Source organism: Rhamphochromis longiceps, linkage group LG4 (assembly GCF_057381845.1).
Source record: "Rhamphochromis longiceps isolate RC_006_pf linkage group LG4, R_longiceps_female_GT1.1, whole genome shotgun sequence".
NCBI lineage: Eukaryota > Metazoa > Chordata > Actinopteri > Cichliformes > Cichlidae > Rhamphochromis > Rhamphochromis longiceps.
The window spans coordinates 21,961,265-21,987,834 of record NC_140560.1 but is presented as its reverse complement, the minus strand read 5'-3'; the positions used below and the strand labels follow the sequence as shown (position 1 = coordinate 21,987,834).

Sequence of the window (26,570 nt, the reverse complement as noted above, 5' to 3'; positions counted from 1 at the left end):
AACATGCCCTGACATTGCGAGAGAGCACTCGCTAAGGTAAATGTGTAATGTATTTGCTGATTAGGTTTCTTTATTACCTTTTTTTCATGACCGGGGAAGATTAGGACAAAGCAGGGTGTAAGGGCACTGAATGCAGAGATGACGTATTACCTGAAAATGAAAAGTTCAGACTTGTCTGTTTTTCTTTCCCCCTGAAGGTCAAATTTCTTACGTGTCTTCTCAGAGCACAGTGTTTACCTTGGATCACTTAAGTTCACTTAAATTTCATGACACGGCACAGCTCAGTCATTCATTAAGATGAAAAAGTTCCTGTGTCACAGAGGAGAACTGAAGCTATTGTGCACATGGCAACAGGAAAAGCAACTCAAACAGTAATGCTGAGTAGTTTGCAGTTTCTTAAGGTTTCTTATAGTTTATTACAATTATTAGAACTATTTGTATTTATAGGATAGGTGTCAGCCTGCATGTCAGCAAAAGTGAGATGGAAAGAATACATGTGTGCGTGTGTGTGTGTGTGTGCGTGAAAGGCAGACAGTGAAGGTAAATGAGTTTAAATACCTGGAATCAACCATCCAAAGCAAAGACAGAAGAAAAGAGTGCAGGTAGGATGGTGATGATTTGTGAGGATGAATTGTGGTAGAAGGATAGTAGCAAAAGTGAAAGGGCAGGTTTACAAGAATAAACCCCACAGAATAATTAATTAAAGATAATTTAGTCCAGTAACTGATTTTAAAAAAGGTCATTTTCCCCACAGCAGTACATCACAGTTTATACATAGAAACTATTTATGGCACTAGTTGTTCTTTAACAGCAGATGACCACATTTAAAGTACCTTTAACAGAGTTTGACAAGTTTTCAGCTCAGGGCACACAGGAATGATTGCGTGCTTGCTGTAATTTATTGGGATCATATAGTCCCTACCAGTCATTGCTGTGACAAACAGGGTCTACAGTTCCCGTAAAATGATTGCTCCTCAAGCAGGAATGACCATCAACAGCCCTTCTAATATAATCAAGGTGGGGTGGTGCTAAGAGAGTTATGAGCTCTTTAACAAGGTTATACCTGGGAGAATTACAACCGCCTTGACTACCATTCATTCACATTAATCCCCCAACACCCAGACAGGCAGTCGTGCCCATATGAGTCTAATAATGAAACTGATCGGTGAAGAACTGCTGAACAAAGCCTTTGCGTGACAGGCACAAGGTGGCGGCAGATCACTCCGGAAAACTCTGTGCTGGTTGGTGACGAACTGATCTGAAATCAGACAGTTAGTCACAATCCGGGTGAGCAGTGACCCGGACTGATCCAGAAGCAGCGGTTAAAGTTGTATAATTTTCTGCTATTGTTAATTAATTCTTAATGGCTTTCACGTGCATCACAACCACGTTTTTAAAAAAATATATTTTGGCACCACACTACAATACATACTACTGCATTTATGAGTTTCTGTCACGTTTCTCTGATTTGTCATTACTTGACAATCACCCCCGATTTAAAACTCTGATATTTATTCTGAAGAATTCATCCCCACGTTAAAACATGTGACTTTGCAATGACCAAAGTCTTTTTTTTTCATGTTAAGGTATCACATGTCACCACGGGGCCCATGCGGCTTCCAGTGCGGGAAGTAAAAGCACTTCCTCCTTCCTATCACAGCTGTAGTAGAGAAATCAGCCAGTCTAACAGGAGCGCTGACATTCTTGGCAATGGGGACCCTGAAGGTCGTCCGCCGCTGTTTCTGCTCACTTCCCTGCGCGTCTTAACGGTAACGGCCGATGTCACCGGGTTCAACCAGGAAAACTGTTCAGTTTTTGTGACTAAAAGCGGTCGGAAGTCAGGTCTTGGTAGCACAATGGCTGCGACGTAGCGCAACTTTTTTTTCTTTTTTTTTTTGGTGGATGATCGACAGCGTTCGTTGGTGCCGCAAACTTTTTACGGACTTGTAGGAAGAAGCTCACGAGACTTGCAACATGAAGAAGCAATTTAATCGTATGAAGCAACTTGCCAACCAGACTGTTGGAAGGTAGGCTACATAACATTGTTGCAACGTGATGTCATACATTATTGTGTTAGGCCAGCGCTTCTAATTTATGTCTCCCTGTTGTCATCTGGCTGATTTTTATTGTGGGCGGTGTCGGAGGGGCTGACCACGATTTTGTGTGATTAAAAAAATCTGGAGAATTTCTAAAGGTTTAGATTGCAGTGAAATTGTGTCAGAAGCACACAAAGCTTGTCCAGATACCAGAACAATGTTTTGTTTGTTTGTTTCAAAAAATACAAGAAGTTTGAAAAGTAGATTTTCCAGATTTGGTTTAAAAGTATGTGGCTGTAACTTTGGGAAAACATTTAAATTTACTAGCATTAAGTAAGTGGATTCAATGGATAAATGGCTACAACAGATTTTTTTAAAATCCTTATTAATAACCTTATAATCAAATGTTCTTTTAGATTGTATAATCTATTGAACATAAAACCAATTTTAGATGAGAACAAACTGCTCTCATCTAATCTGCTGTAACAGTTCATGTACTATCACAGCTATTGCCTTTAATAAATTAATGGCTCAAATGGAGGCAATGAAAGTATGTCTTTCTTTAAATAGAGAAGCCCTGCTTAGGATGCATGTGATACTATCAAAACATACAAACCGCAAACAATAAAACAACAGTGGCAAATATTAATAAAGAGGCATCACTGTAAGGGATGGAGAGACTTAAATATATGCTAAATAGATAAATACAAATATTTCTATTTGCTCTCTATATTGCACTCTTTTAGTGTACTTGAAGGAGGCCTCGATTCTGAATTCACTTTTGTCATCAACACCTATTTAATTAAGTCTGTCAACAGTCCCCCTTGCCCTTCTGTGGACCCAAGAATGACCCCACCTTTTACTGCACTATGTACTCACATGTGCAGGTATATGTTCAGTTACAGGGTAGGATGTGCTCACACGCATGTTACCTGATGGGTGTTGATAGGGCAAACTACGTATACCATCCTTCTTCCTGCGTCTCTGATTCAGTGTCTCCATTTGTTGCTGTATTAATTAACCAGACTGCTGTCGATTAGTTTCCAAGTGATACCCTGCAGGTGCTGGCCTTGGATTCCTTGCATACATGACTCCACATGTTGTTGTGTAAGAGCAGTAAAACTCAACTGAGAAGGCAGGATGACAGCTTGCATACTGAAAGGCAAAATAGTTTGCTTGCCCACACCCACTCTGGATTACTGCTGGGCGAGTTTAACATGCAAGAAATCCTCGGGTGCCATTAATACCACAGCTTAAGTAAGAGTGGGTGGGAGCTAGAAAATAAACAAAAAAAAAAAAAATCACAGAAAGCACTCAAGTTAAATTAAGGTTAAATGTTACACCCCCCCCCCCCCCCCCCCCAATCTTTATGCTACACATGATCACACATCATAATCCATCAAGTGAAGTTATAAAGGTCTAGATTAGATCTCTGTCTCGAGCTCGGGGGTAAAACAAAAAAAGGTTTTCCTGCTAATAAATGCTCCAAATACAATTTGACAGAATTGAAATTAAGCTGGCTGTGAAGATCTAGATCATAAACCAGTAAATCTGTGTCCACCCGCGTGAGAGTTTGTGATGATTTGTGGTTTTCTGTTTGGCCCAGGAAAGGCTGGACACACACACACACACACACACACACACACACACACACACACACACACACACAGGTTTTTAGTTTTTGTGGAGTAAGCATTTATGTAGCTGTTGACAGCAGAGGCATGGCAGGGTTCGGGCCGCCATGCAGCCACAAAGTCGTTTTTTATAAAAGAGGAAGCCAGATTTCATTTGCATGTGAATAATAAGAGGAAGCGATTCAATTTAGATGTAGTTGCATTGCGGTAGAAGATGGCAGGGTAGCGTGTTTTTATAGGACATGCTTACACAGTGTCCTTTACCAAAACTGAGTCAGTGAAACATGATATGATCCATCTTTGCGAGCAGCTTTTAAGATTTTGTGTGTTTGTTTTGGTCAGTTTTCCTACAGGTGCATGTTTTACAGTTACAGTTGTCCTTCACCTTTCTTTTTTTTTTTTTTTTTTTTTCTCCAAGGTCCGGCTCCAGCTGTCGGTTTTTTTAAGAACAGTAGCTTCTGGCTAGAGCCAAGCTGCACTCCACTCCAGTTCAATCGATTCTAATTCCGTGTTGATAGGAATCTAAAGATTGCTCATGCAGCTTTTTCCTTCAGAGACAAGCCTGTAAAGCCTAATGTTTAATGACGTCATATGGATCCATGTGGAGGTATTCTAGCTGCATTATGTTAATAAATGGCTTGTTTTCAGTTTCTGTTTACTTAATACATTGGAGTCACTGACTTGTATCCATTTGTCTATATTCTATTTTAAATCAGTTTCTTCTTTGTTTGGGTAAAACCATTTTGTAGCTAGGACATCTGATGCTGACTATGTGGAATAAATTGGCAAGAAAAATGCACACATTTGCGTAAATATCTTTGTGAAGACACTGACTGACCCTCACGCTAATCGTAACATAAATATAACATTAAAACCAGTTCTTCACCCTCAAGCAGGCCTTTAAAGAGATGAGATGTAAGGACTAACCAAAAGGTCCCCACTTTTTCAAAATGTCCTGACTGCATTGGTTTTAAATCTCAGACTGGTCCTCATTAGGATGCTTTGACAAGTACACCTTGAGGTGTGTCCCATCATCCAGACCCTAGAGATATTTAATTAAATGGAAAATGGAGAGGCATATATCAGGTACTTTTTCTGGTCTTATTGAGCACATTCACTCACACAGCTTCATTCTAGAGTCACTGCTTTGCAAGACGGTCCTGGGCATTACCATAGACTAATCTTCCTACACAAGCACAGGGAGAACGTGCAAACTTCTCACAAGAAGGGCTTACTCGGGTTTGAACTCAGGACTCTTCTGCTGTGATCCACTGTAATGCCTCACATTTTAATCTTCCACAGACTCTCGCACTAATATCTGAGAGACTGCATATGGAGTACTGAACAGCATAATTAGCAGCTCAGAGTAAAAGTTGTCTTCAGAATCATTCAAAAAATTACTTATTCATTTTATGCTTTGCAAAGTTTTACCAATGTGAATTGGTCTTATTTGTGATCTGAGCTCGAGACAGCAGACAGCCACCACAAGCAGTTTCGCTAAACAGTGAGAGTATTTCAGGCATGAGTGAGGTAAGCTTGTACTGCATTTTGAGAGTGTAATGTGAAAATCTTATTTTTGTGTCCCACGTCAGTATTGGGTAATAATTCTTGCATGTGAGCGGATTATTTTATCCCCTGCAAGGTGTAAATCTACTGTGTGTTTCTTGGCTGGTGCTGTTAGAGGGTGGGGACAGGCCTTCAGAGATTTGTGCATAAATACACAACATCTGTGTATGTGTTGATGGATTTATTGACGGGGAAACCAATCACTCCTTTGACAATCTCACCAGCTGAGCGAGATGTAAATCAAATGGCTAAAGAACAGTTGCTGATGTTTAAAGGGTTTGGCTTTTTGTCAGCATTTCCTAGAAATGTGGGAGAGCTGTTGTGCCATAATATTTTCCACAGACTCTACGACAGTTCAGCATGTATTTGGTGTGTTTCAGAAATCAACAGGCCACCTGGCAACTTCCTCCTCACTTCATAGAAAAAGGCACACCTTTACGTGTTGCCATAACAAACACGGTGCAGATGACACCTGGGGAAGTGTGTTTTTTAGACCAGGAGGGGGATCAGCATTACATTTATGCATCGATGTTCAACATGGTTGTACAAATCCAGTTCAGTTTTAATTTGTATAGTGCTAATTTACAAAAACAATCCAGTCAAGGTGGTTTTATAGTGCAACGTAAAGACCCTACAATCACACAACCTTCTATGAACAAACTCTTGGTGACAGTGGGAAGGAAGAACTCTCTTTTAACTAGAAGAAACCTCCAGCAGAACCAGGCTCGGGGAGGGGCTGCCATCCACTGCCTGGGGGTACCAATAGTAGCAAATAAGTATATCATTATAACAACTGATTGTAGATTTCAGCTTATTCTGTTCACTTACTGCAGGCATACAGCACAGAGTGCAAACTGCAGACTGGTTGTGCTGGAGATTGTGCTCAACTTTGGTGGTCTGTAGAGTCCCAGAGTTTATTTAGCAATAGAGAGCTGTACACAAAAAGCAATAAATGCACTATACATAAATAAGTACAAGTGCATATAATGTCAGCATCACTAGTCTCATATTTCACCAAAACCACCAGGAGAAAAAGGAGAGGAAAAACCCAAGCTCAGCTGATAACAGGCCAGTCAGGTTAACATGCCTGCAATGACACTGCGTGAAGGAGGTACACCTGTTTTTACTACAGTGAAGCCTGAGGAAAAAATGAAGGCAATGCCGGATAGTCGTAAAATGCAATAATAACTCTCTTGTGCAAGCTTTTCGTGTCTCACCTGTATTGCTGTAGGACACGGGTGTGTTCTGTATGTCCTCAGTCTTTGACCACTGGCCTTTGTTTCTCTTCACAGGGCTGAAAAAACTGAGGTCCTGAGCGATGACCTCCTGCAGGTAAATCTTATCTTCTCTTATTTAAAGGGACTTTACGTCCAATAGTTTTTATTATCTTTAAAAAATTCCATTTGGCAGTCTAATGAGGGGTGGGCAGGTGATAAGCATTTATCCTCAAATGTGAACAATGCTGTTTTTAATGGTGGTAACCGGGTAGAAGAATAATAAATACAAAGTCTAAATGTCATAGAAAGTTTTCTCACATCTGTGGTTTAAGAGACCTATATACTGGTGCAGCTGCTTATTTCAGCAAACTCAAGTTTATGCACATGTACAAAAACACCTTCAGGATGTGACACGACTGAATGCTTTTTTTTTTTTAGTCCATCAGTTAAATGGCTACCAAGCAGAGTTATAATAGTTTTGTATTTTCTTATTAGTTTTTTTTCTAGTTTTCATTTTCATCAGTTTGAAAATGTTTAGTTTTACTTTAATTTTTATTAGTTTTAGTGTTGATCCATAATGTGCTATAGTACTGTAAACATCCAGAGTCTAAATGAACATGTTTTCACATCTAGTTTAAATTTTTAGTTTAGTTATATGTAACTATAGTAACCTTGCTGCCAAGCCTACCTGAAAGTCAATGCAACCTTCTTTATTTAGAAAAAATGTAACAGTGCTTAAATGCAGTGAATTTGTCTGCATGATGTTTCATAGGCAACATTAACTCAACCACTCATTACGCCCAAGCTATGCAGAAAATCATCTCAACACACAAAACGTCAAACCTTGAAACAAATGGGCTACAGCAGCAAACCACACTTGTGTGCCGCTCCTCCTATGAGCTAACTGAAACTGAGGCTCTATCCATCCTGCCTTGTATTAACAGTTCAGGCTCCTGGTGATGGTGTAATGGTGTGGAGGATATTTTCTTGGCACGCTTTGAGTCCCTTAGTAATGTCCATATGCGTAACACCATAGCGTATCCATGTCCTGTTGGCTGCTTCCAGCAGGATAACAGCAGGATAGCTGTGTCACTGTCCACTTCCTGCTGTGACAAAACAAATTTCCCACGTGTGGGACTAATAAAGGTTATCTTATCTTATCTTATCTTAAAGCTTAAATCATCTAGTTTCTTATACATGACAATGAATTATGCAGTCACCAGATCTCAATTCAATAAAGCACCTTTGGGATGTGGTGAAACAGGAGATTCGCATCATTGATTTACATGTGACAAAACTGTGTGATGCTATCATGTAAATATGGAACAAAATCTCTCAGAAATGTTTCCAGCCCCTAGTTAAACGTATACCATGAAGAATAAATGTCATTCTGAAGGCAGTTTCTTAATATGACTTCACATTTAATTTTCCTCAAATCTGTTAGTCCAGTAAACTCCAGGGCCTCACTGGACTTTATTGTTGAACCCCTATAACAGTTCAGGTTTTGCCCACAGCACACGATAAAATATGTTTACACTGGGACTGGGTATCTGCCACCTATGAAAGATGTCCTGTTCACTGCCTAACCATAGCTTATTTTATGTCTGCATGTAAAACCGGCTTGTTTAGATATAATTTTCTGGTAGAGTAAAATACGGAAGTTATCAGAAGACTTACAAGCTCCTCGCAAAAGTTCTGTTAAAGCAATCGTGCCTTTGCGCCTTGTTGATGCCAAATCTGTATGCAATCTCGGAGTATAACTGCTGCCATTAAAACTTTACTGGCTAGTCTTTCATTCAGCATTGCCTAGCCAGCTCAAGGGTTTGGCACAGCAGAAGCGCCTTATGGTTTTCCACTCAAGGCAAGCTCTGGCGATTCTCTGTTATCTTGAAATTATACTTGATGTCCACTGTAGCGCTGTGTGGCGGAGGGGGATGGGGAAGCTCTGGCTAGTGAAACTGTGAGATCACTGTTGGGAAAATGGTGTGAATAAATATGACAAACTGAGAGGAGTAAATCATGTTCAGGGAAGAAAGCAACTTTTGTGGAAGAAGGTAAAGATGAAGGCTTGATGGGGGAAAAGACTCACCAACCCCCATTCAGTCAAGGAAGTCATAGTTCTATGATAGCAGCTGACCGCTGAACCCCATTCACACAAAGTAGTGCATAAGACGCATTTCTGATTGATCATCAACCTGCGACCTAGGGTGCCCTGTGCACTCATAGAACTCACTTATGATGGAAGATGGTGTTTTTGTTATGGATAAACCATGATTGGCAAAGACATCAAATAACAGAGTGACAGGAGCTTTCTGCTGCGTTGGGAATTCCTTAAGCTCCGGCTCTCAGTAAGGAATGTAATTGGCAAACGACGAGCATAGTGGAAAACTCATGTCAGAATCTGTTCTTTTTTGCAAATAACGAAGACCTCGTATACACGCAAAGAATCTGTTTTCAGATTTGCTGCCTGTTTAGTCATCTCCATACAGTGTGTAGCTGCTGCACTACTGATTCACATAGCAGTGAATCAGTATCGCCATTGTAATTTAATCACACTGCCTGGAAAAGTTTTATTTTTTTCCCCTCTTTCCAAACATGAACAGAGAGAGAATAAGTTTTCCTTTCCCCCTCCCCACACTCTTCCACAATTGCCTTCCCTGAGAAGTTCAAATTGAAATTTGACTCTATATGACTTCTAGTCTTTTCCATTTTTCCATAGTTGTTTGCATTGGCTAAGGCATTCATCTTGTTTGGACACGTCCTGCTTCAGAGGGGGAGTTGAGGCGGCTGTCAGACTGGATTGTATCTCTGCTGCCTGATCTCATACTAGTGAGCAAGGCTAGAGCTGGACCCATGCCTAAGTACTCAAATTGATATGAGGGCATGATGGACTGATAATTGATAATGTGTAACAAGCAAGTGGCTACCAGTGAAACGGCTGGTGAGGAAAAACAAAACTCAGGAGTCTCTGTAGAGAGTTCTCCAGCCGGTTGTCTTATCTTGGGATAAAAAAAAAAACTAAATTTTAAACAACTCCTTTACTATTTCATCACAAGCTAAATGCTGGAGGAAAACTGTCTTACCACTTTGTCATATTTCCAGTCTAATGTAAACAAAACCAGTTACTTACAGACACATTTAAAGGACAGACACGTTTTTCTCACATAACTTGTGAGACTACTCCTTTCAGTCAAACATGACACTTTGTTTTGTTTTTGCATTAAAGTCTCAATTCGGCTCAGTCATCGGCCCGTCGAATAGTAAACCGGCCTGCCAACAAGGTCAGCCACAGCGTCACCTGCCAGCCGGCAGTTAACCAGCCATTCAGTCCAATCCAGAAAACATGACTGCATCCTGTGTGACTCACTAAATGTTCCATGTTTTTTTTTTTTGTTTGTTTTGTTATGGAAGGTCAGAGGTTGTCAGCTCTCTCTATTCTGATTTCATTGCTGTTTAGGGGGGAAAAGTTGGCAAGTAGACTGTAGGACTGTAAACCTTTGGACAGCAAGTAACTGGAGAGTGGAAGTGCTCATTTCTGTTGTGTTAATTGTCTGTGTGTGGGCTTGTTTCTGCCTATGATCAGGGAGTGTTCCTATCTTTTTTTTTTCTTTTTTTCCCAACTCTTATACTTGGAATCTCTCTGTTTCCTTAATGGTGGCTCTTCCTGATGATCCTACAAGTTTAAACCCTGAGACAAACTTATTAGATTTTGTTACCACACCATTTATTATTTTAATACGGTTCCAGCCCGCACATAGCTTGTCTCTGCTGTATTACCACTATAAAGAGTTAGATATGCACATCTCATTTATTTATAAAAAGACTTCAGAGGGCTGTATGAAAACACTTTGTCCCCCTTTGTAATTCCAACAATTCCAACTTTACCACTTGATGACTTAGGCATGCTACTGAAACCTCCATTTAATTCCAATATACTGTGTAAGTCAATTTGCAACCCACCACCATCATATCTGAATTAATAAATCCCATATCTGCTGTCCTTGATGCCTTTTCTGTGCTGTAGGGAATCTTAGCAACTTCCTCTCATATTCTCTCAGTTCTGATTAGAGATGGACCAATCCAATATTACGTATCGGTATCGGTCCGATACTGACGTAAATTACTGGATCGGATATCGGAGAGAAATAAAAAATGTAATCCAATCCATTAAATATCAAAAAGCACCTCACAAAACTTGCGACATGGCATAACTCGGCTCATAACCGTAGCACGTTGCAGCAGTATGCGTCACGTGATAGAGCGGCTGTGTGTATTTGTAGCCTCTCTAGCAATGCGGCATTTCATCTCCGAGGAAGTTATCCCAGAGAGAAGTAAAGCAAGTGTGTAAGTTCATCTCTGAATGTTTGTAAAGCATTCCCACGTTAAGCTTAACAACCGATATATGGAGGAGTGCCTCTTCTCCCTCCCTCTCCTGCTGCTACTTCAATCATGAAACTGATCAATGATCAGCTGATCGGCTTTTCTGTCGCGAGTCCGTCTCTCTTGTTTGTTTATTGCCCACTTCGCGCCAGAAAAAGGAAACCAGCGGCTTAACAACATCAGCACGTTTAACCTTGATAACCTTGTTAGAATTTATTTAATATTACTTTCTACAGCAGGATCCTTTTCTACGTAGCTCACGGCTGGTAACTGTGCAGGGGCGGATCTAGCAAAGTTTAGCCGAATCTTACACCCAAAGTTTTAATCTGATGTAAAATGTATAGAAGTCCATTACTGTATATAGTAACTATTAAGTCTAATATACCCTAGTAAGCTATAGTACTTTATCCTTTGGGAAGGTACGATCTGTGCAGTCTGCAATTCTGTTGAAGAAAGATATTGAATCTATTTAATTATTCTTGAAAAATAATTAATTTCTGTGCATTTTTCCCCCCAACCTGCATCAAATTAAAGTTGATTACGTCAATTAAGCAACATGAGGTGGAGGGTGGGTGGTTCCCTATATTATTATTTTATTTTATTTTTTTCTTTGCTAGGAGTTTTAGAACCCTATTGGTTAGGTTGCTTACTCTTTAAAATACCAGAATAGGAAGGATTGAGTAGGTTTAAGTTTATTAGATTGATCAGTATTGCTGAACTATGAAATATTTTGGGTGCAGTGTATTTTTTGCATACAGGTATAACAGAATAGCTTTAGTGTTTTTTGGGGGTTTTGTTTAACTTGAGTATGAACTTATACAAAAAGCAGCAAGATATTAAAAAACACAGTTTTAGTGATTAAAAAACACACTATATCGGATTCATATCGGTATCGGACATAAAAAAAAAGTGGTATTCTGCCATCTCTAGTTCTGATCAAGCAAAAGAAAAGTTTGTGGGGTTTTTGTGAAAAAACACTTTGCAGTTTATGACAAAGTATTTTATAGACAAGCTTGTAGAATATCTTGAAGTCTGTCCCCAGTTTATTTTGGTGTGCTCTCACAAAAAAGAAGTCAATAAATAGAACCAAATGCTCTAATAACACTAGTACTGTGATTATCCAGTCTTTTCAGTCCACAATACCGCCCACTTTGCAGTCACTCAGGTCTTTTTCTTCCTTTCTGGCCAAAAGTGTTGGAAGTCTGGATGCAATTGAACTGGAATCAGCTGAATAGTGAGTGAATCAATTGGATCCAGGCAAGGAAGCCAAGTCCAGATGTGGTTTGGCATGCTGCAACAGCTGCAGGAAAGGAGGAGCAGAGTAAAGGGAGGGTGGAGTAAAGCTGTACGAGTGTATGGGAGAGACTCAAACAGGGCAAGGAGATCAGTGAATTTGGGAGGATGAAAACGAAGGAAGAAGATGGGATCAGACAGCAAATGAGCAGCTCTCAGATCTAGCGCTGCAGTTAAATGTTTATACTGAAACAGGAAGAGGAAGTGGATACTTATGGCAGACCATGTTGGTGATTATGCAAGCTTCAGCAGATTTTTTTTTTTTTTTTACTTCACATAACTGCTGATCATTTACAGAGTAAATTCTCTCTATAATTGCCATCTTTAGCAGACTTTTCAAACCCACATCTGGAAGAGTCAGGAACTAAAAACTCAGCAGAGCACAGTAATTCTCACAACGTCACTATAGGTACCTGAAACTCTGCACTGGTGGTGCATTTGAGGACAGTCTGACAGAGAGTTATTGGGCCAGTTATCTATACCAAGATTTGTAAAGTTCTCCTTTTATGTTTGTTAATCACTAATAATAGTAATTGTAATAGTAACTGTAATAATAAAATTGTATCCACTACAAGTTTCTAAGCAGATTTTCCAGAAAATGTATTGAATGCAAATGTGTATTTGTCTGTGGGAGATTTACGTCCTAACCTCTACACGGGGGATACCAAGGCGTTCCCAAGCCAACCGAGAGATGTAATCTCTCCGCTGTGTCCTGGTTCTTCCCAGTGGGACATGCCTGGAACACCTCACCCAGGAGACATCCTGGTCAGATGCCTGAACTACTTTAGCTGTCTCCTTTTCTACTCTGAACTTCTCACCTCATCTATAAAGCTTTATTTAGACTTCTGTGGGAAATTTGCGTCCTAACTTGTGTAGTAACAAAAAACTCCTTTTATCCCCACACGGCAACATTCCACGCAACCCAAGTGTTTTGTGGAGTGTGTCGAGCCGATGCGTAGTCACAGTTCTCGGGATGGGCACATAAGGTTACTTAGAAGGTTGTGGCGTAGGGCTAAAATGGGGTTCTGGTTGTGGTGTAAGTTTCGACATAGATCTGGCGCAGAAATATAATTCGCAAGTTGGAGTGAGCCCGGCCACCCTTCAGTGGAAACTCATTTCCGCCACTTGTATCCACAATCAAGTAAGATTCTTGGTCATTTCCCAGAGTATGTGACAATAGGTGAAGGTGTGAACATTGATCGACCAATAAATCAGCTTGGACTCTCTCTTCACCACAACAGACAGGTACGGCATCTGTATCACTGCAACTGAACAAGTCTTAACAAGACCCCAAGATAAATAAACTCCTCCACTTGGAGCGATCACTCTATCCTTTGCCAGCTGAGAACCAACAGACTTGGAGGCGCTAATTTGCATCCCATCTGGTTCACACTCGATCACAGGCCGCCCCATTTTTAGACTCGAGGTCATCGCTCAGTAACGCTGACAAGACCAAAACCAAATACTAATAGGAAAAAGGCACAAGAAAATATACAGCATAAGAAAATATACAGCATAAGAAAATCTAGCGTATCATATTTGGGTCTTGCCACGCCCAAATACAACTTCAAAAGTGTATTTTTTTTTTTGTAAGGTCTTCACCAAGTGACCTGACAGCCTCGATACCCACAAACCACAGTCTCCATCAGCCCATCGATATAAAGTGTCTGGCTACAGAGGAACTCTCAACCTGATTTGTGGGACATGATAGTTTTTTCTTGGTGACTCAGTTACCAAAGGCCACAGTCCCACCCTGGTGCTGGAAAAATGAAGCAATAAAATACAAGATTACTGTCAACTCAAAGTGTAAATATGTGTTGGTTATCCTGCTATGTTCTTTGTAGTTGCAGATCACTGTTGTCTTAATTTTCAGCATTTTTATCCAAATGTTGCACATGCTGTCGTATTTGGTGATTGTGTTTTTCTTGGCTCACTTGTGTCCTGTGCACTCAGGGCCACCGTAGAGAAAATTAGTCAAATCAGTTGGGAGCAGACAGCAAACGAGGGCAGAATGTGGAATTGTTGTTGCTGGCTTCAAGCCTCTTAAAATTAAACTGTTTTGTCAAGCTACAAAACGTATAGCATGCTATAGGGGGTCATGGAAATGTGAGTGAAAGAGAAACAAAGACATCGAAAACCACTGGGAAAGTGTGCTTGATGCCCTCCATTACCAGTAGCTCAGGCCTGCAGTTAGACTGATGCATCTGCTTTCTTTGATAGCATCTCTCGCTTCCTGTTGTCGGTAAAGACTTGCTCTTGACTCTGATTCCTTCCATCTGGCTGTCAGAGCTGCACGCCATGTAACAGAATTGGACAAACAACCTACAACTGCCGTCATATTTCAAAAACACTAGTAGGGTGGGAAATATGCGAGATGAATGTGTGCATGTGCAGCATCTGTATTTTGATTTGTAGCCCTCACCTGTGTTGTTTCTGCTGAACAGGAAGGTTAAACGGTCCATTACACTTATTTCCTTCATCCTTGTTTAAATCAGTTAGCTGATCTCTTCCACGGTAGACCTGTTTTGCTTGTTCTAATTTGATAACACTGCATTTTATCTTTTGTTTTTTGTTTTTTTTCTTCTTTTTTTTGTGTGTGCCCACAGATCGAGAGGCGGCTGGAGCTGGTTCGTTTGGTGTCTCACAACACGCACAAGAGGCTGGTTTCCTGTCTGCAAGGTCAGCTGGGCACAGACACAGAGAAGAGACATGTAAGAGGCACCTTTTCTTTTTTTTTTCTCTGTCAGATTCATTCCATCATTTAGCTTTTTCATTTTCACTTTTTCATCCCATCATGTTAGCAACATGCCACACTTTGGATATGGCTTCATTTACAAGAGCATAATTAGGATGAATCACTGTGACAGCCATTCTGAACTAGGGCCCTGCTATCATGTGTTTTTCTTATGTAACACATAGATATGACAGAGACTCTCCTTCCAGCTTCACTATCACCATTTAGCAGACCCAGCCCAAAGGCCAATAAAACTGACGCAACTCTGAAGGAATCCCTGTTACGTTGTCATACTTTGATTACTTTTCTAAATTAAGTCATCTTGATGGTGCAGTGTTTGGCACTCCTGCAGGCAAAGTGAAATTAACAGATAAGCCAACGTGGTTGGATCAGTTGTCCTTAAACTGTTGGGTAGAGCCACAGCAGGCAGGGTATAGATAATGAAGGGGAGAAAAAAAATGAGCTGAAGCTAAGCTGAATTGGGGAGGGGGTTGTCTACATGTTTCCTTGATGCTATAAGACCTGCCTTTATATCCCCCTTTTCGCAAATTCATATTTAAGTTAAATATATGACGTATTTGGTATTTTGGTGTTTGTGCAACTAATTTGAGTCTGATCCAAATCAGAAAAGAAAACATGTCAATGAAGTGAACGTTATTAAGTAGACTGAGCTGCTTTCTTTCTCTCTCTCTCTCTCTCTCTCTCTCTCTCTCTCTCTCTCTCTCTCTCTCTCTCTCTCTCTCTCTCTCTCTCTCTCTCTCTCTCTCTCTCTCTCTCTCTCTCTCTCTCTTCTCTCTTTCTCTCTCTCTCTCGTAGAAAAAGCTGCCCTTGACCGGGCTGTCCCAGACCATGCAGGAGGGCGGCAGTCAGCTTGGAGAAGAGAGTATGATTGGGTGAGTTTCCATCGAAAGACCAGTTTCAGCATCGTTTAAGTTGAAAATATGACCTTTAAATGGGAAAAATTGGTGAACAAGTAAGTGTTTATCAAGATCAGTGTAAAAGTATTTAAATAAAAATGGGATGTGGGATCTAGCTGAAGCTCTTTACATATGTTTTACTCGCTGTGAGGAAAAGTAGTGATAACTGGGATATTTGCATATATGTCTCTGTGCACGTGAACAGCAAGATGATGGATGTGTGTGGCGAAGCCGAGGGCAAGTTGGCTTTTGAGCTGCTGCAGCATGAAATGCAGATGGAGAAAGACATTCTGGATCCTCTCAACCAGCTGGCAGAGGTAAAAGCTCATGCATACAACCATTGATTGGCTTCTTCCTTTTAATCCCTTTAAAATCATGCGCTATATTTTAAAAACAAAGACCCAGCAGCAGAGACATCAAGCTGAACTTTGTGTTTGTACCAAATTCAACGATGCCTTTAGCACTGTTTTGGGTTCATTGCTATTCTGTATCTTTAAAATTGACACAAGGTTCTCACAGGAAAATTGCTCAAAAGTGCTCATTATACCTTTTGCAGTGCATGTGTAGTCATGTCGTTCTCATGGTTCCTCTTGTTTCTCTCACAGGTAGAGATTCCCAACATACTGAAACAGAGAAAGCAGCTTGCTAAGCTGGTTCTCGATTATGACTCTGCTAAAACACGGTACATTTCCACACAGCCTGATAACAATTTTTAAAATTTTTTTTTTAATTAATAGTCTTTGTATGGCTCCAATCTTTCAAATGTTTCCACTAACATGGTTACTTAAATAATCCTTTGTTCTGCAGGTGGTTACAGGCGACCAAGTCCACCAATCCAGCCATGGCAGCTAAAGTTGACTCGCTCAAAGACGAGATGGATGAGGCACTCAATAAAGTAGAAATATGCAAGGTAGATTTCATGTCGACTCTTTCCCATGAGCCTTGCTGCATAAGGTTAGGATCATATTTGATGAACTGGCTGAACAAAGAAGGCTTTATAAGGGGGACTAAATCAGGACACTGATGCTATGCACATTTTTGGACCGAGTAATTAAAGCTCATAGCTTTGTCATATCCATGTCTTCGTGAACAGTTTCTCATTGTTTACCATACACGTCATTCTTTTGTCATTTCATGCAGGACCAGCTCTCTGCAGACTTGTACAACTTTGCTTCTAAAGAGGGAGACTATGCACGCTATTATGTGATGGTGAGTGCACCTCAGTTTACTGGTAATGGAAATGCAAATATGGAACGTTCCACTGTAACACAGTTACTAGGCGATGTGTGATAACCAAGTACTATGTTCACATTAGATTTGGTGTATGTGATTTTGTGTGTGTGTTTCTGTATAACAGTTATTAGAGACCCAGGCAGAGTACCACAGGAGGTCTCTGGCAGCTCTGGAAGTAGTTATACCCACCATCCAGACACAGCAAGGTGAACAATAAGACACAAAACATATTATTAAACATGTAAATAACATAAACACTTAAACTTTGCTTCTTCTTTTTGTTGCTGATCTGCTGGTTTAGGGTTAGAGAAATAAAGAGTGGCTTGTCATCCTGCTTAACAGTTCTCACAAAGGACTTCACATTATAATTGTTTATTTTGTGGTCCCTTAGCAGGGTGTGCTGTTATAAATTTTGCAGGTTTTCTGTCTTATTGGCTGGTATATATCACAGACGACGTGTGTGTGTGTGTGTGTGTGGGGGGGGGGGGGGCCCAAACTGTTGAATTTGTTTATGACAAGAAGCTTTTATCTCATTTGCGAAGTGCACTGCTTATTGCAACATAGTGAAAACGACTCACTACAATTACATCGTCACATTAGAGGGTTTTTTGGGGTTGTTTTTTTAAGTGTGTTTATATGAACCTTAGAATCAGCTTTCTGATGTAATCTGATTATAGATTTATTTGTTTGGCCCAGATTTATCCAGATGAAAGCCAGGATAACTGGATTTCAAGTTGGCTTTTTACATGTTTTCATGCACATGACAAAAGAGCAATCGTATCACACAAACATACCTGCAAAGACTTCATTTAAAAGTCTAAATAAAGAATGTGGTATTTCTGTTGTCAGCTGTAGAACTATATAAAAATTGTTGAAAGCCATGAAGTTAACTGCAGACAGTTAGTGAAACGAGTGCCAACGCAGAACATTGCCGATGCTTGTCTCACCTAGACTCCTGGATAGAGAAGCCGGCATTTGGCACGGCGCTGGAGGAGCATCTGAAAAGGACCAACCGTGAGATCGCTCTGCCGATTGAGGCCTGCGTCATGATGCTGCTTGAGACCGGCATGAAGGAGGAGGTACGGATGGAGAGATGGAAGAAGAAAATTGGAGACTTTGCTAAAGTAGGGCAAAGTTGAGGGTTAATTGACCAGAATTTGGATTAAATTTGTACCCATAAACCTCCTGTGTGTTTGAACTGGAAGGACATGTGGGTCATGTGGACTGCGTTTTAAAAATGATGGCATGTAAAGTCTGGAAACATCTGCAGCCAACTTGAGGTTAGCCAGTCTTTGTCCTGTGGGAATAAAACCTCTGTGTGTGTGCACACAGGCATCTGTTACCCATTAGTATGATCGCTGTTGCACTCTTGAAATGAAACGGTATCACTAGACTCCCCATGAAGTACGATTCAAGACATTTCTAAATGGAAACAAACCTCTTCTTGCTGTGCATCCGTCTGGTGCTCATCCTGAAAGAGTCACATCTCTGTTGGTAGCAAAAGCATTTCTCTTTACTTTTGCAGACATTCAGTACTCGATTGCATTACTTCTTCTTTTGTGTTACCAACCCAGACTCACTTCTTTAATTTTAGGAGAGAAACAGCCTCCTGTAACCAGGCACTGCTGTGACCTTGCTCTCCCTTATTTTCTTTTCAGGGTCTATTTAGAATTGCTGCTGGAGCTTCAAAATTGAAAAAGTTGAAAGCAGCGCTGGACTGCTCCACCTCACAGCTCGAGGGCTTCTACTCTGATCCCCATGCCGTGGCTGGTACTACTTCTACAAATCCACAGAAAGTAAAAACATCAGCTCCAGGTTTTTGTCTCATGGCATATATTTTGTTTTTGATACACAGGAGCTCTCAAGTCCTACCTCAGGGAACTTCCTGAACCTCTAATGACATTTAGCCTTTATGATGAGTGGATACAGGCCTCCAAGTAAGACACTGCACACAAAGACACGACTCCTGTAATGTCCTGTAAAACACTTGTGCAGCACTAATAAACTTTAGATACATGTGAGGTATGTTTGCAGTAAATGTTGTTAATGTTTCAGTACCTTAGACTCTGACAAAAGACTTCAGGCCTTGTGGGTGACATGTGACCATTTGCCAAAGGCCCACAAAGCCAACTTCAGGTACTCTATATTACTCTCTTTTAATTACTATCATTTATGCCAGCCTTATTATTATTTTTTTTTAAATAACGCTGTTTTTTTTGGTTTGTTTTTTAAATGTAACCTTTTTTGTACATGTTTATTCATGTGAGGAATTCACCAGATTTTGAGCCATCCCTCATTTCTTTATATATTGCCAGAAAAATGGAAAATTGGAGCTGTAATTAGCAAAAGATAAAGATATCATCATTATTCTTGAACAGTTCAGTCTGTGCTCTCTGAGAGTTCTTTTTTTTGCCATTAAGTAGTCTTCAGGAATACTTCTTGAAGGACATTCAAAGCTCTTCTTTTGATGCTGGCTGCCTTTTGTTCTGTTCTGTCAACATGATGTCTGTGTTGAGGTCCAGGCTCTGGAGAGATCAGTCCATAGTTACACTGTGTTTGTTCTATCCAGGTGTGGTTTTCCTGCATTGGCAGCAGGTTTGAGATGATTGTTATACGGAAAAATGAAGCCGTTGGCATTTGGGCACTTTTCAGATGGTATTGCATGTTGGATCAAATCTGACAGTGCTTTTTTTTTTTTTTTTTTTTTTTTGTAATCATAATTCAATTTTGGCAAGATCTCAAACACCACAGGCTAAAATGCGGGGCCCCAAACCACAACAGATTTTGCAGTGGATTTTTAAGTGAATTTCTTGTATAATTTGGCATACCTCCACATATTCCTCCAGTTTGCCTTCTTTAAGCTTCTTGAAACCCACCCCACTTCCACTGAGACCATTTCTGATGAGACTTTAATGGACAGAAGGTGAATCAAATGAATGGGACAGATGCATCACTCAGATGCTGCATCAGGTCTAAAAACTCTGCTGGATTTTTTTTTTAAGTAAATAGCTCTTTGAGAATCATCTTTTTGGTTAAACAATGGGAATAAATTGCCTTTTCAAAAGGCTGCTGGTAACAAATTGGCTCTACAGTTACAGCTTCTTTGTTAGGTGCAAACACAAAAGTGGTTGTTTCTGTGAGTTAAACACCTTCTTTATTTCCCCTTTTTTCTATGTCAGACTGGTTCAGGAGTCAGAGTTAAGTGGTTTAATACGCTTAACAAAAAAATGAGTGGAAAAAATCGCAACATTAATTTAAAAAATGACAAGAACATCTGGCTCCTTGAGAGCAAAATACTTAGAAATGAGGGTTGGCTCAAGACTTTTGCACAGCACTGTAGATGGAAAAATAGGTGTGTATTTCACCACTGTACCAGATGTTACTTTGATGCTCTAGTAAACCAGTTTACTGGTTGAGCCTCTCAGGCCACATTCACAGCAAGGCCGTAACTTTCTCGAGGAGTCAGAAACCCACTAGGTTGGGGACAGTGTATGATTAAAGGTGGGAAAAATATTTTGGAGATATTTTTGTTTTTTAAGGCAGTTTGTGTCTCCGTTGCAGGTATCTGGTGAAGTTCTTGGCTAAACTGGCTCAGGACAGTGATGTTAATAAAATGACTCCCAGCAACATCGCAATAGTCCTGGGGCCTAACCTGCTGTGGTCGAAGACCGAAGGGTGAGCATGTCGTGGACGGTTCACCTCACTTTTATGTCATCATTCTGAAATGCAAAGCGTGTCGTTCTCTTAGGCTGACTGACCTTCCTCCCGTTCTTATCTCCGTCTCTGTGCTCGTACTCAGGACGCTGGCAGAGATGGCAGCAGCTACATCTGTGCATGTACTTGCCATCATTGAGCCTATTATCCAACACGCTGACTGGTTCTTCCCTGAAGGTGAAACACTGTTGTTGTATTTGCAATAATTCTCCTTCTCTCTGTCTGTTGTCTGCTGTTTGGCGTGCTTATTCTCGATGATATAATCTACCTGAACCTTTGCAGCGTGTGGTAATGCGTCCGTTGAGTGCTGCTGCAAAAGATAACATTTGCATAAATTTCCATTGTTGATTTGTGGAGTTTGCCAGCACTTAGTTTTCATGCAACAATGTTAACGCGCAGGCTCATCCTCTGTGGGTTGACAGTGGGTACTTTGAAAAATGTTGAAGCTCATTAAATTGATGAATAGTAGCTGAAACGGTTTCTCTCCACATTAGCCAGCAAGGCTAAGAGTCTGTAGCCATGCTAGTGGCTCTGTAGGATGTGGCTGAAGCTCAGAGCACATTGTTAACCAAATTCTAAAATTAGCATGCTTGTGCTGATTTTGCGATGATAATTTTACCCAGTTCACTATCAAAGCTCAGCTTTAAGTTGTTATGATGATGAAATCCACAACTATTATTCAGTTGTGGTTTCTATAATGAATTTACTCTGTAACAGCTGAGCAGAGGGTGCATTTTTAAAATAACTTTACTGAGCCTTAAAGAAAAGGATGCAGAGTCTGTAGGTATCTGCTAGTCCTCAATTTTGCTAACTTGAGTGACTAATCTGGACCTTTTGACTCTAGTTTTGAGTATTTTTAATTAAATTATCTGGAGAAAAAAGGCTTATTGTGTGTTACTCTAGTTTCAGTGAGGGAAATTGTAGTATTCTGTTTGTGTGTTGGTTGGCACTTATTAGCTGGTAGGTGTATAAGTTATACACCTGTACGGTCTCCTAGAGTCAGCTGATTATAGCACACTCTACCGTCTCTTGAAAATATCATGGCTCCAAGTGGCCAGTGAGTGATGTCACAGAGGCTTTGTGCATCTTTTGTATACAGTCTTCTTGCAAGCTGTAGGTCATTTTTAATTTTCTTAATTTGCTTCTGTCCTCCAGAGGTGGACTTCAACGTGTCAGGCATGTTCTCCTTGCCCAGCCATCCACCCACCCCGGACCCCGAACCTATCCTGGACAGGAAACGCCCCGGCAGCATGGGGCAGGACGGGGACAGTCACACCCCTCGTAAAGACAGGTACCTGTCTCGTCCCAACCTCAGCCTCAGCCTGCCCCTCACCCTGCCGTCCCGTCCCAAGACACTGAGCAGGCAGGAGTCGAGGGGCCCAGCGGTGTCGGCCCTTTATGTCGTGGCCAACGAGTCCATCACGGTCACTGAAACGCCCACTGAAGATCTGCCCAGTCCAGACTTCAAGGCTGTGCCGCAGTCTAACGTAGATCCCACGAATCCAGTTACTAATAAGTGAAATAAGGGAAATGATGCTTTGTGTGATTTGTGCACTACATTTGTTGTGTTTTAAGCTAATCAGTTATATTTTGCTGAGATTCGTCCGTAACATGACCATAACATTTATGAAACACAAAGCCTTTTTAATAATGTTTGGGAATCCATTTATGTCTCAAGTTTTTATTTCTCTTGTGTTACTGTTGTGTACTCTTGTGTTATCTCCTTAATTTCCAATTAAAGCTTAGGTTGCACTGTAGGTTGCTGGTTTTATGTTTTGCGTGGGCTTGCATTTTTGTCATCTTTTTTTTTTTTTTTTTTTTTTTCCTCTATTTCACCTGTCGCCGCATTAATGTTGCAGTTCAAAGTTGTTCTATTTTAAAGGTCACTCATGTGGTTTTATGTCCTCTTTGGGTTCTTCTTTCTGAACCGGTTTCATTCCACTCAGGAAGTGGCGTCTCTTTCTGTCTCGACATCACAACATCTCTCACTGCTCTCGCTGGGTTCTTTCGAGGGGGTTTTTGTTTTTGTTTGTCGTTTTTGTTTACTTCTGTCTCTGAGTCTCTTGCTCCTTCACTCTTGTCTGATGGCCTGTGGTTTGCCCTCCTGAACACTCTCCCCTCTCCCCCCCTCCCTAGCCCTGTTAACAAACAGCCGGAGCCCGCTCCTCGCAGAACCAGCGTCTTAAATAGAAAGCAGTCACCACTAACCTCACCCACCTTCCAACCCCCATTACCCCCTCTGGAAGCCGGGACTCCTACACAGCTCGAACCCCATCCTCCTCCTCCTCCTTCAGAGGCTGAGCAGCCTGGCTTGAGTGTTGCTGGCAGTGGTGGTGGTGGTGGTGGTGGTGGTCTGGTTGGTGGGGTCCAGGTAGCCACAGTGCAACATCAGGTTGTAACCCAGCTCAGCACAGAGGAGAGCAGGTAAGGAGTGAGCTGAGGTAGCACCGGTACTCCACTGCAGCCAATCATCCGATCCGGAGCTCGCCACCCTTTGTTTGCCATGTATTTGATTAATTTGATTTACTGGACGTCACAAAAAAATCATGAGCATAAAAATGTCTATAATGTCTGCAAGTATTAAATCTGCTTCATTAATTAATAATGTAAATAAATGAAAAACACTGTTATGCTTTGCACAACTTTCCCCCTGCCCTCTGTTTGTGATGATCAACAGAACTCTCGGTTTCTGTTTATAAAGAGAAGCTGTCTTTCCTTCCTGTCTGCTCGTCTGTTTGGTGGTTTAACAACTTTGAAGCTTTGAAGACTTTGTTTTTATGCATGTGTCTCATTACTGAACACTTGTTCCGTCCGCTGAATGGACTTCTTTCATGATTTTTGCATCCCGTGCTTTCTTCGTGCGTTTATCGATCCTTTTGAGTCATTCTTTCTGTAATAACCTAATCAAGTATAATTATTCTTTGAATGGAAAGGTGTGCAGTTGGTTTTATGCATGAGCACTGGTGCCGCACTTGATCCTTGAATGTTAAGGGTGTATGACACGGAAATGGATTAATAATTGGAACTGTGGTGTTTTCACAGCCCGGCCCGTGAGCACATGTCCACCCCGCCTCCGCAGAGGAATGGTTCAGCGGTCCATCTTGCTGTAGGAACCCCACACCCTCAGGGAAGCTCCAAAGGGCCTAGTCCACACATGGTCCGCAGAGGTGAGGAAATCTAAATCTGTTATTTTAGTGGTTTAATATAGCAAATGAGATTTAATAAGTACGTTTTCCTCTGAAGGCACCAAGAAGCAAGCCCCAGCCCCACCCAAACAGGCCAGCCCGTTCGCCTCTCAGCTCAGTAACACCCAAGCACCCGGTTCCCCGCAGCACCCACCCATCACGCCCCGTCGTGTCCACAGCAAAGATGCCCTAATCCAAGCTCCGAGCCATCCACCCCCACAGCCGCCTACACCCCAACAAGCCCAGGGAGAGTCAGAGCACTCTCCCCCTAGCAGTCCCACCCCTCCTGACACTCCGCCGCTCTTCCACTCCGGATCTCTCCCTCGACCCTCGAGGCCAGCTCCAAAACCGAAACCCCGTCCCAGCATGCCACCGCCTCCGCAACCGGCAGCAAATGACAGCGGCAATGGCATGTGCAACTCGGCCTCAAAGATCATAACAGGTAAACCAGTCTGTGTCTCAGTTTCTTTTTTTTGTATAAAATTAATATACTATACTAAAAATATTTTATACTAAAATACAAATACAAAGGTTTGCATCATCGACTTAAATGGTGTCAGCAATACAATGTGGCAGAAATCAACTACTGCAACAAAAACATTGCTAAAATAAGTTGTATGTGTACATACAAAGCTTTAACCTCTAAACAGAGTAATCGTTGATTTGGCCACTTTTGCAGTGCAGTGGTTGCAAAGATGTGATTTTTTTTTTTTTATATATATTTTTTTAAATTTATTAATTTATTTTTTGTTAACTTTAAAAACTCTACTTAAGGGTCGTGCATTCGAAGAGCTACCAAGAAAAAAATACAAGAGTACAGAAGAATATGCAAATTAAATAACAGTACGGTGATAAATTTGATGCGACCCCAGATAATAAACCACATAATAAATCATTAATCTGAAATGATCATGTAAATAACTGTAATGCAGTTGTAAAATGGATTTCAATGGGATCATGAATTATAATGGTGTGAAAGTGGGAAGTAAAACTACAGTGCAGTACAAATATTGAAATGTATATCTGCTAAAATGACCTCCGAGTAATGGTGAAGTATCATTTTAACTTAACATCTGACCACTTCCACCATGGTTACACTCCACCTTTGAAAACAATATAGATAAAAGGCAATTGTTGTTTATTCAGACAAGTTTTTGAAGGAAGTTACCAGATCTACTGAAGAATAGAAGCTTTCTTTGGTGTGGGTTTTGTTCAAATGATTTTCTTTGTGCAGACATTCCCATTATTGAACTCACTCACTTGCTGGCCGTCTGCTGGTACTATATTCACTTCTGTTATTGAGTGATTTCAGCTTCTTCTCGGAGCAGTGCTATATTTAGCTCAGTGGCTTTTGGTTTCACTGTCTCATTTTTGGCTCACACACTTACAAAAGAGCTGTGGTGATCTGATGCATGACGGCATATGTGTAAATATTGCAGATGTCTGAGCTGCGGGCCTGCCTGTAAGATGAGCTTTGTAAGGCAGGTAATGGTAAGGATCTGATTGGCTGATGCATTAACCTCGGTCTGTGTCTACTGCATGTGCATCTGTCTGGGGGAGAGAAAAGTGGCGTGTGTGGGCGTGCACATATACATTTATATGTAGGCTTGGTGCTTTTGTCCTAGGCTTTAGCTATGCTTTGCAACAACACTAACATGCTTGCAATTTTTTGTATTTGTGGTTACTAACACACACAGAGAGAGAGAGAGAGAGAGAGAGAGAGAGAGTGTGTGTGTGTGTGTGTGAACAGATTTTTATTTATTTATTTTTTTTAAATAATTTGCATTGCATTTAAAGATTAACACACCAAGGAAACTCTCATGACTGCCACACCAACTAAAAAGAGTTACTCAAGTAGTGCTGGTTAGAATAGATTTATTTATGAGAGCAATCCTTGGTGTCTTGCTGTGTGTGCGTGTTTGTATGTGTGAGTGTGAGCTCCCCGGTCTAAAACTGTGTGTCTATATATGGTTTGGTTTATTGATTTGTTTGCTGATTGGTTCCCTTCAACATCCTTTCCAGAAGGAGGCCTGGTTCTAAAGGGGATTGGAAGAGCCATCATTCCTGAGGTGATTGAGGACGAAGAACGGGAAAGCTCTGCTGGTCAAGAGCCTGCCACCGCCACTACTACCACTAACACCCCCCCAGCCCTGAACCCAGACCCCAGCATCCAGACAGAGAGCACCGCTTTTTAAAGTCTGGGCTTGACTGTTTATGATCAAACATAAGACGGGGTAACTCAAAATGAAATCACTCCGGCTCTTCAAGTACCGCTCACATGATGTCGGAGTGTCGCTGGAAACGAATGGCTGCCTTTTCCTCTGCTATACTGACTCACACCAGAAACCTCATCTTAAGTTAGTCGTTCAGACCACAAGGGCCCTGTCCAGCTATCACTTTCCACATTAGACTGCACATTAAACGGTTTGCTCCACATACTGCTTGGGTATTCTCTGATTGGACTGCAGGGCCTTGTGAGGAACAAGGCTAGCGGGGCTTTAACATAAAACCTCAGCAATATCGCAGCTGAATATCGCAGCTGGCTTCAGAATGCTGGTAAAGTTAATCTTTTTATTTTTTTAAAACTATTACTATTAAATCTTCAATTATGCAAACACTTCTTTAAAATGTGAATCTGGTTTTACCACATAAACCCAAATA

General features: G+C 41.1%; 1 protein-coding gene across 4 annotated transcripts; it reads left to right on the top strand.

The window, feature by feature from the left end:
* The first annotated feature begins 1,644 nt into the window (after positions 1–1,644).
* Positions 1,645–26,553, top strand: arhgap17b (Rho GTPase activating protein 17b). Of its 4 annotated transcripts, none has more exons than XM_085403803.1 (20): positions 1,645–2,027; positions 6,529–6,568; positions 14,733–14,837; positions 15,677–15,753; positions 15,983–16,094; positions 16,383–16,459; positions 16,585–16,687; positions 16,918–16,986; positions 17,135–17,216; positions 17,962–18,089; positions 18,669–18,780; positions 18,866–18,947; positions 19,066–19,146; positions 20,572–20,685; positions 20,810–20,901; positions 21,880–22,015; positions 22,861–23,148; positions 23,767–23,891; positions 23,968–24,351; positions 25,932–26,553. In XM_085403803.1, the coding sequence occupies exons 1-20, from the start codon at positions 1,975–1,977 to the stop codon at positions 26,102–26,104; spliced, it is 2,433 nt and encodes an 810-aa protein (XP_085259929.1). In that variant the 5' UTR covers positions 1,645–1,974; the 3' UTR covers positions 26,105–26,553. The 4 variants fall into 4 exon arrangements, with proteins under 4 accessions (XP_085259929.1, XP_085259926.1, XP_085259927.1 ...); XM_085403801.1 differs by lacking the exon at positions 22,861–23,148 and adding an exon at positions 25,349–25,400 and having other exon boundaries at positions 1,646–2,027; positions 25,932–26,071; XM_085403802.1 differs by lacking the exon at positions 22,861–23,148 and adding an exon at positions 25,349–25,394 and having other exon boundaries at positions 1,646–2,027; positions 25,932–26,067.
* The last annotated feature ends 17 nt before the right edge of the window (positions 26,554–26,570 follow it).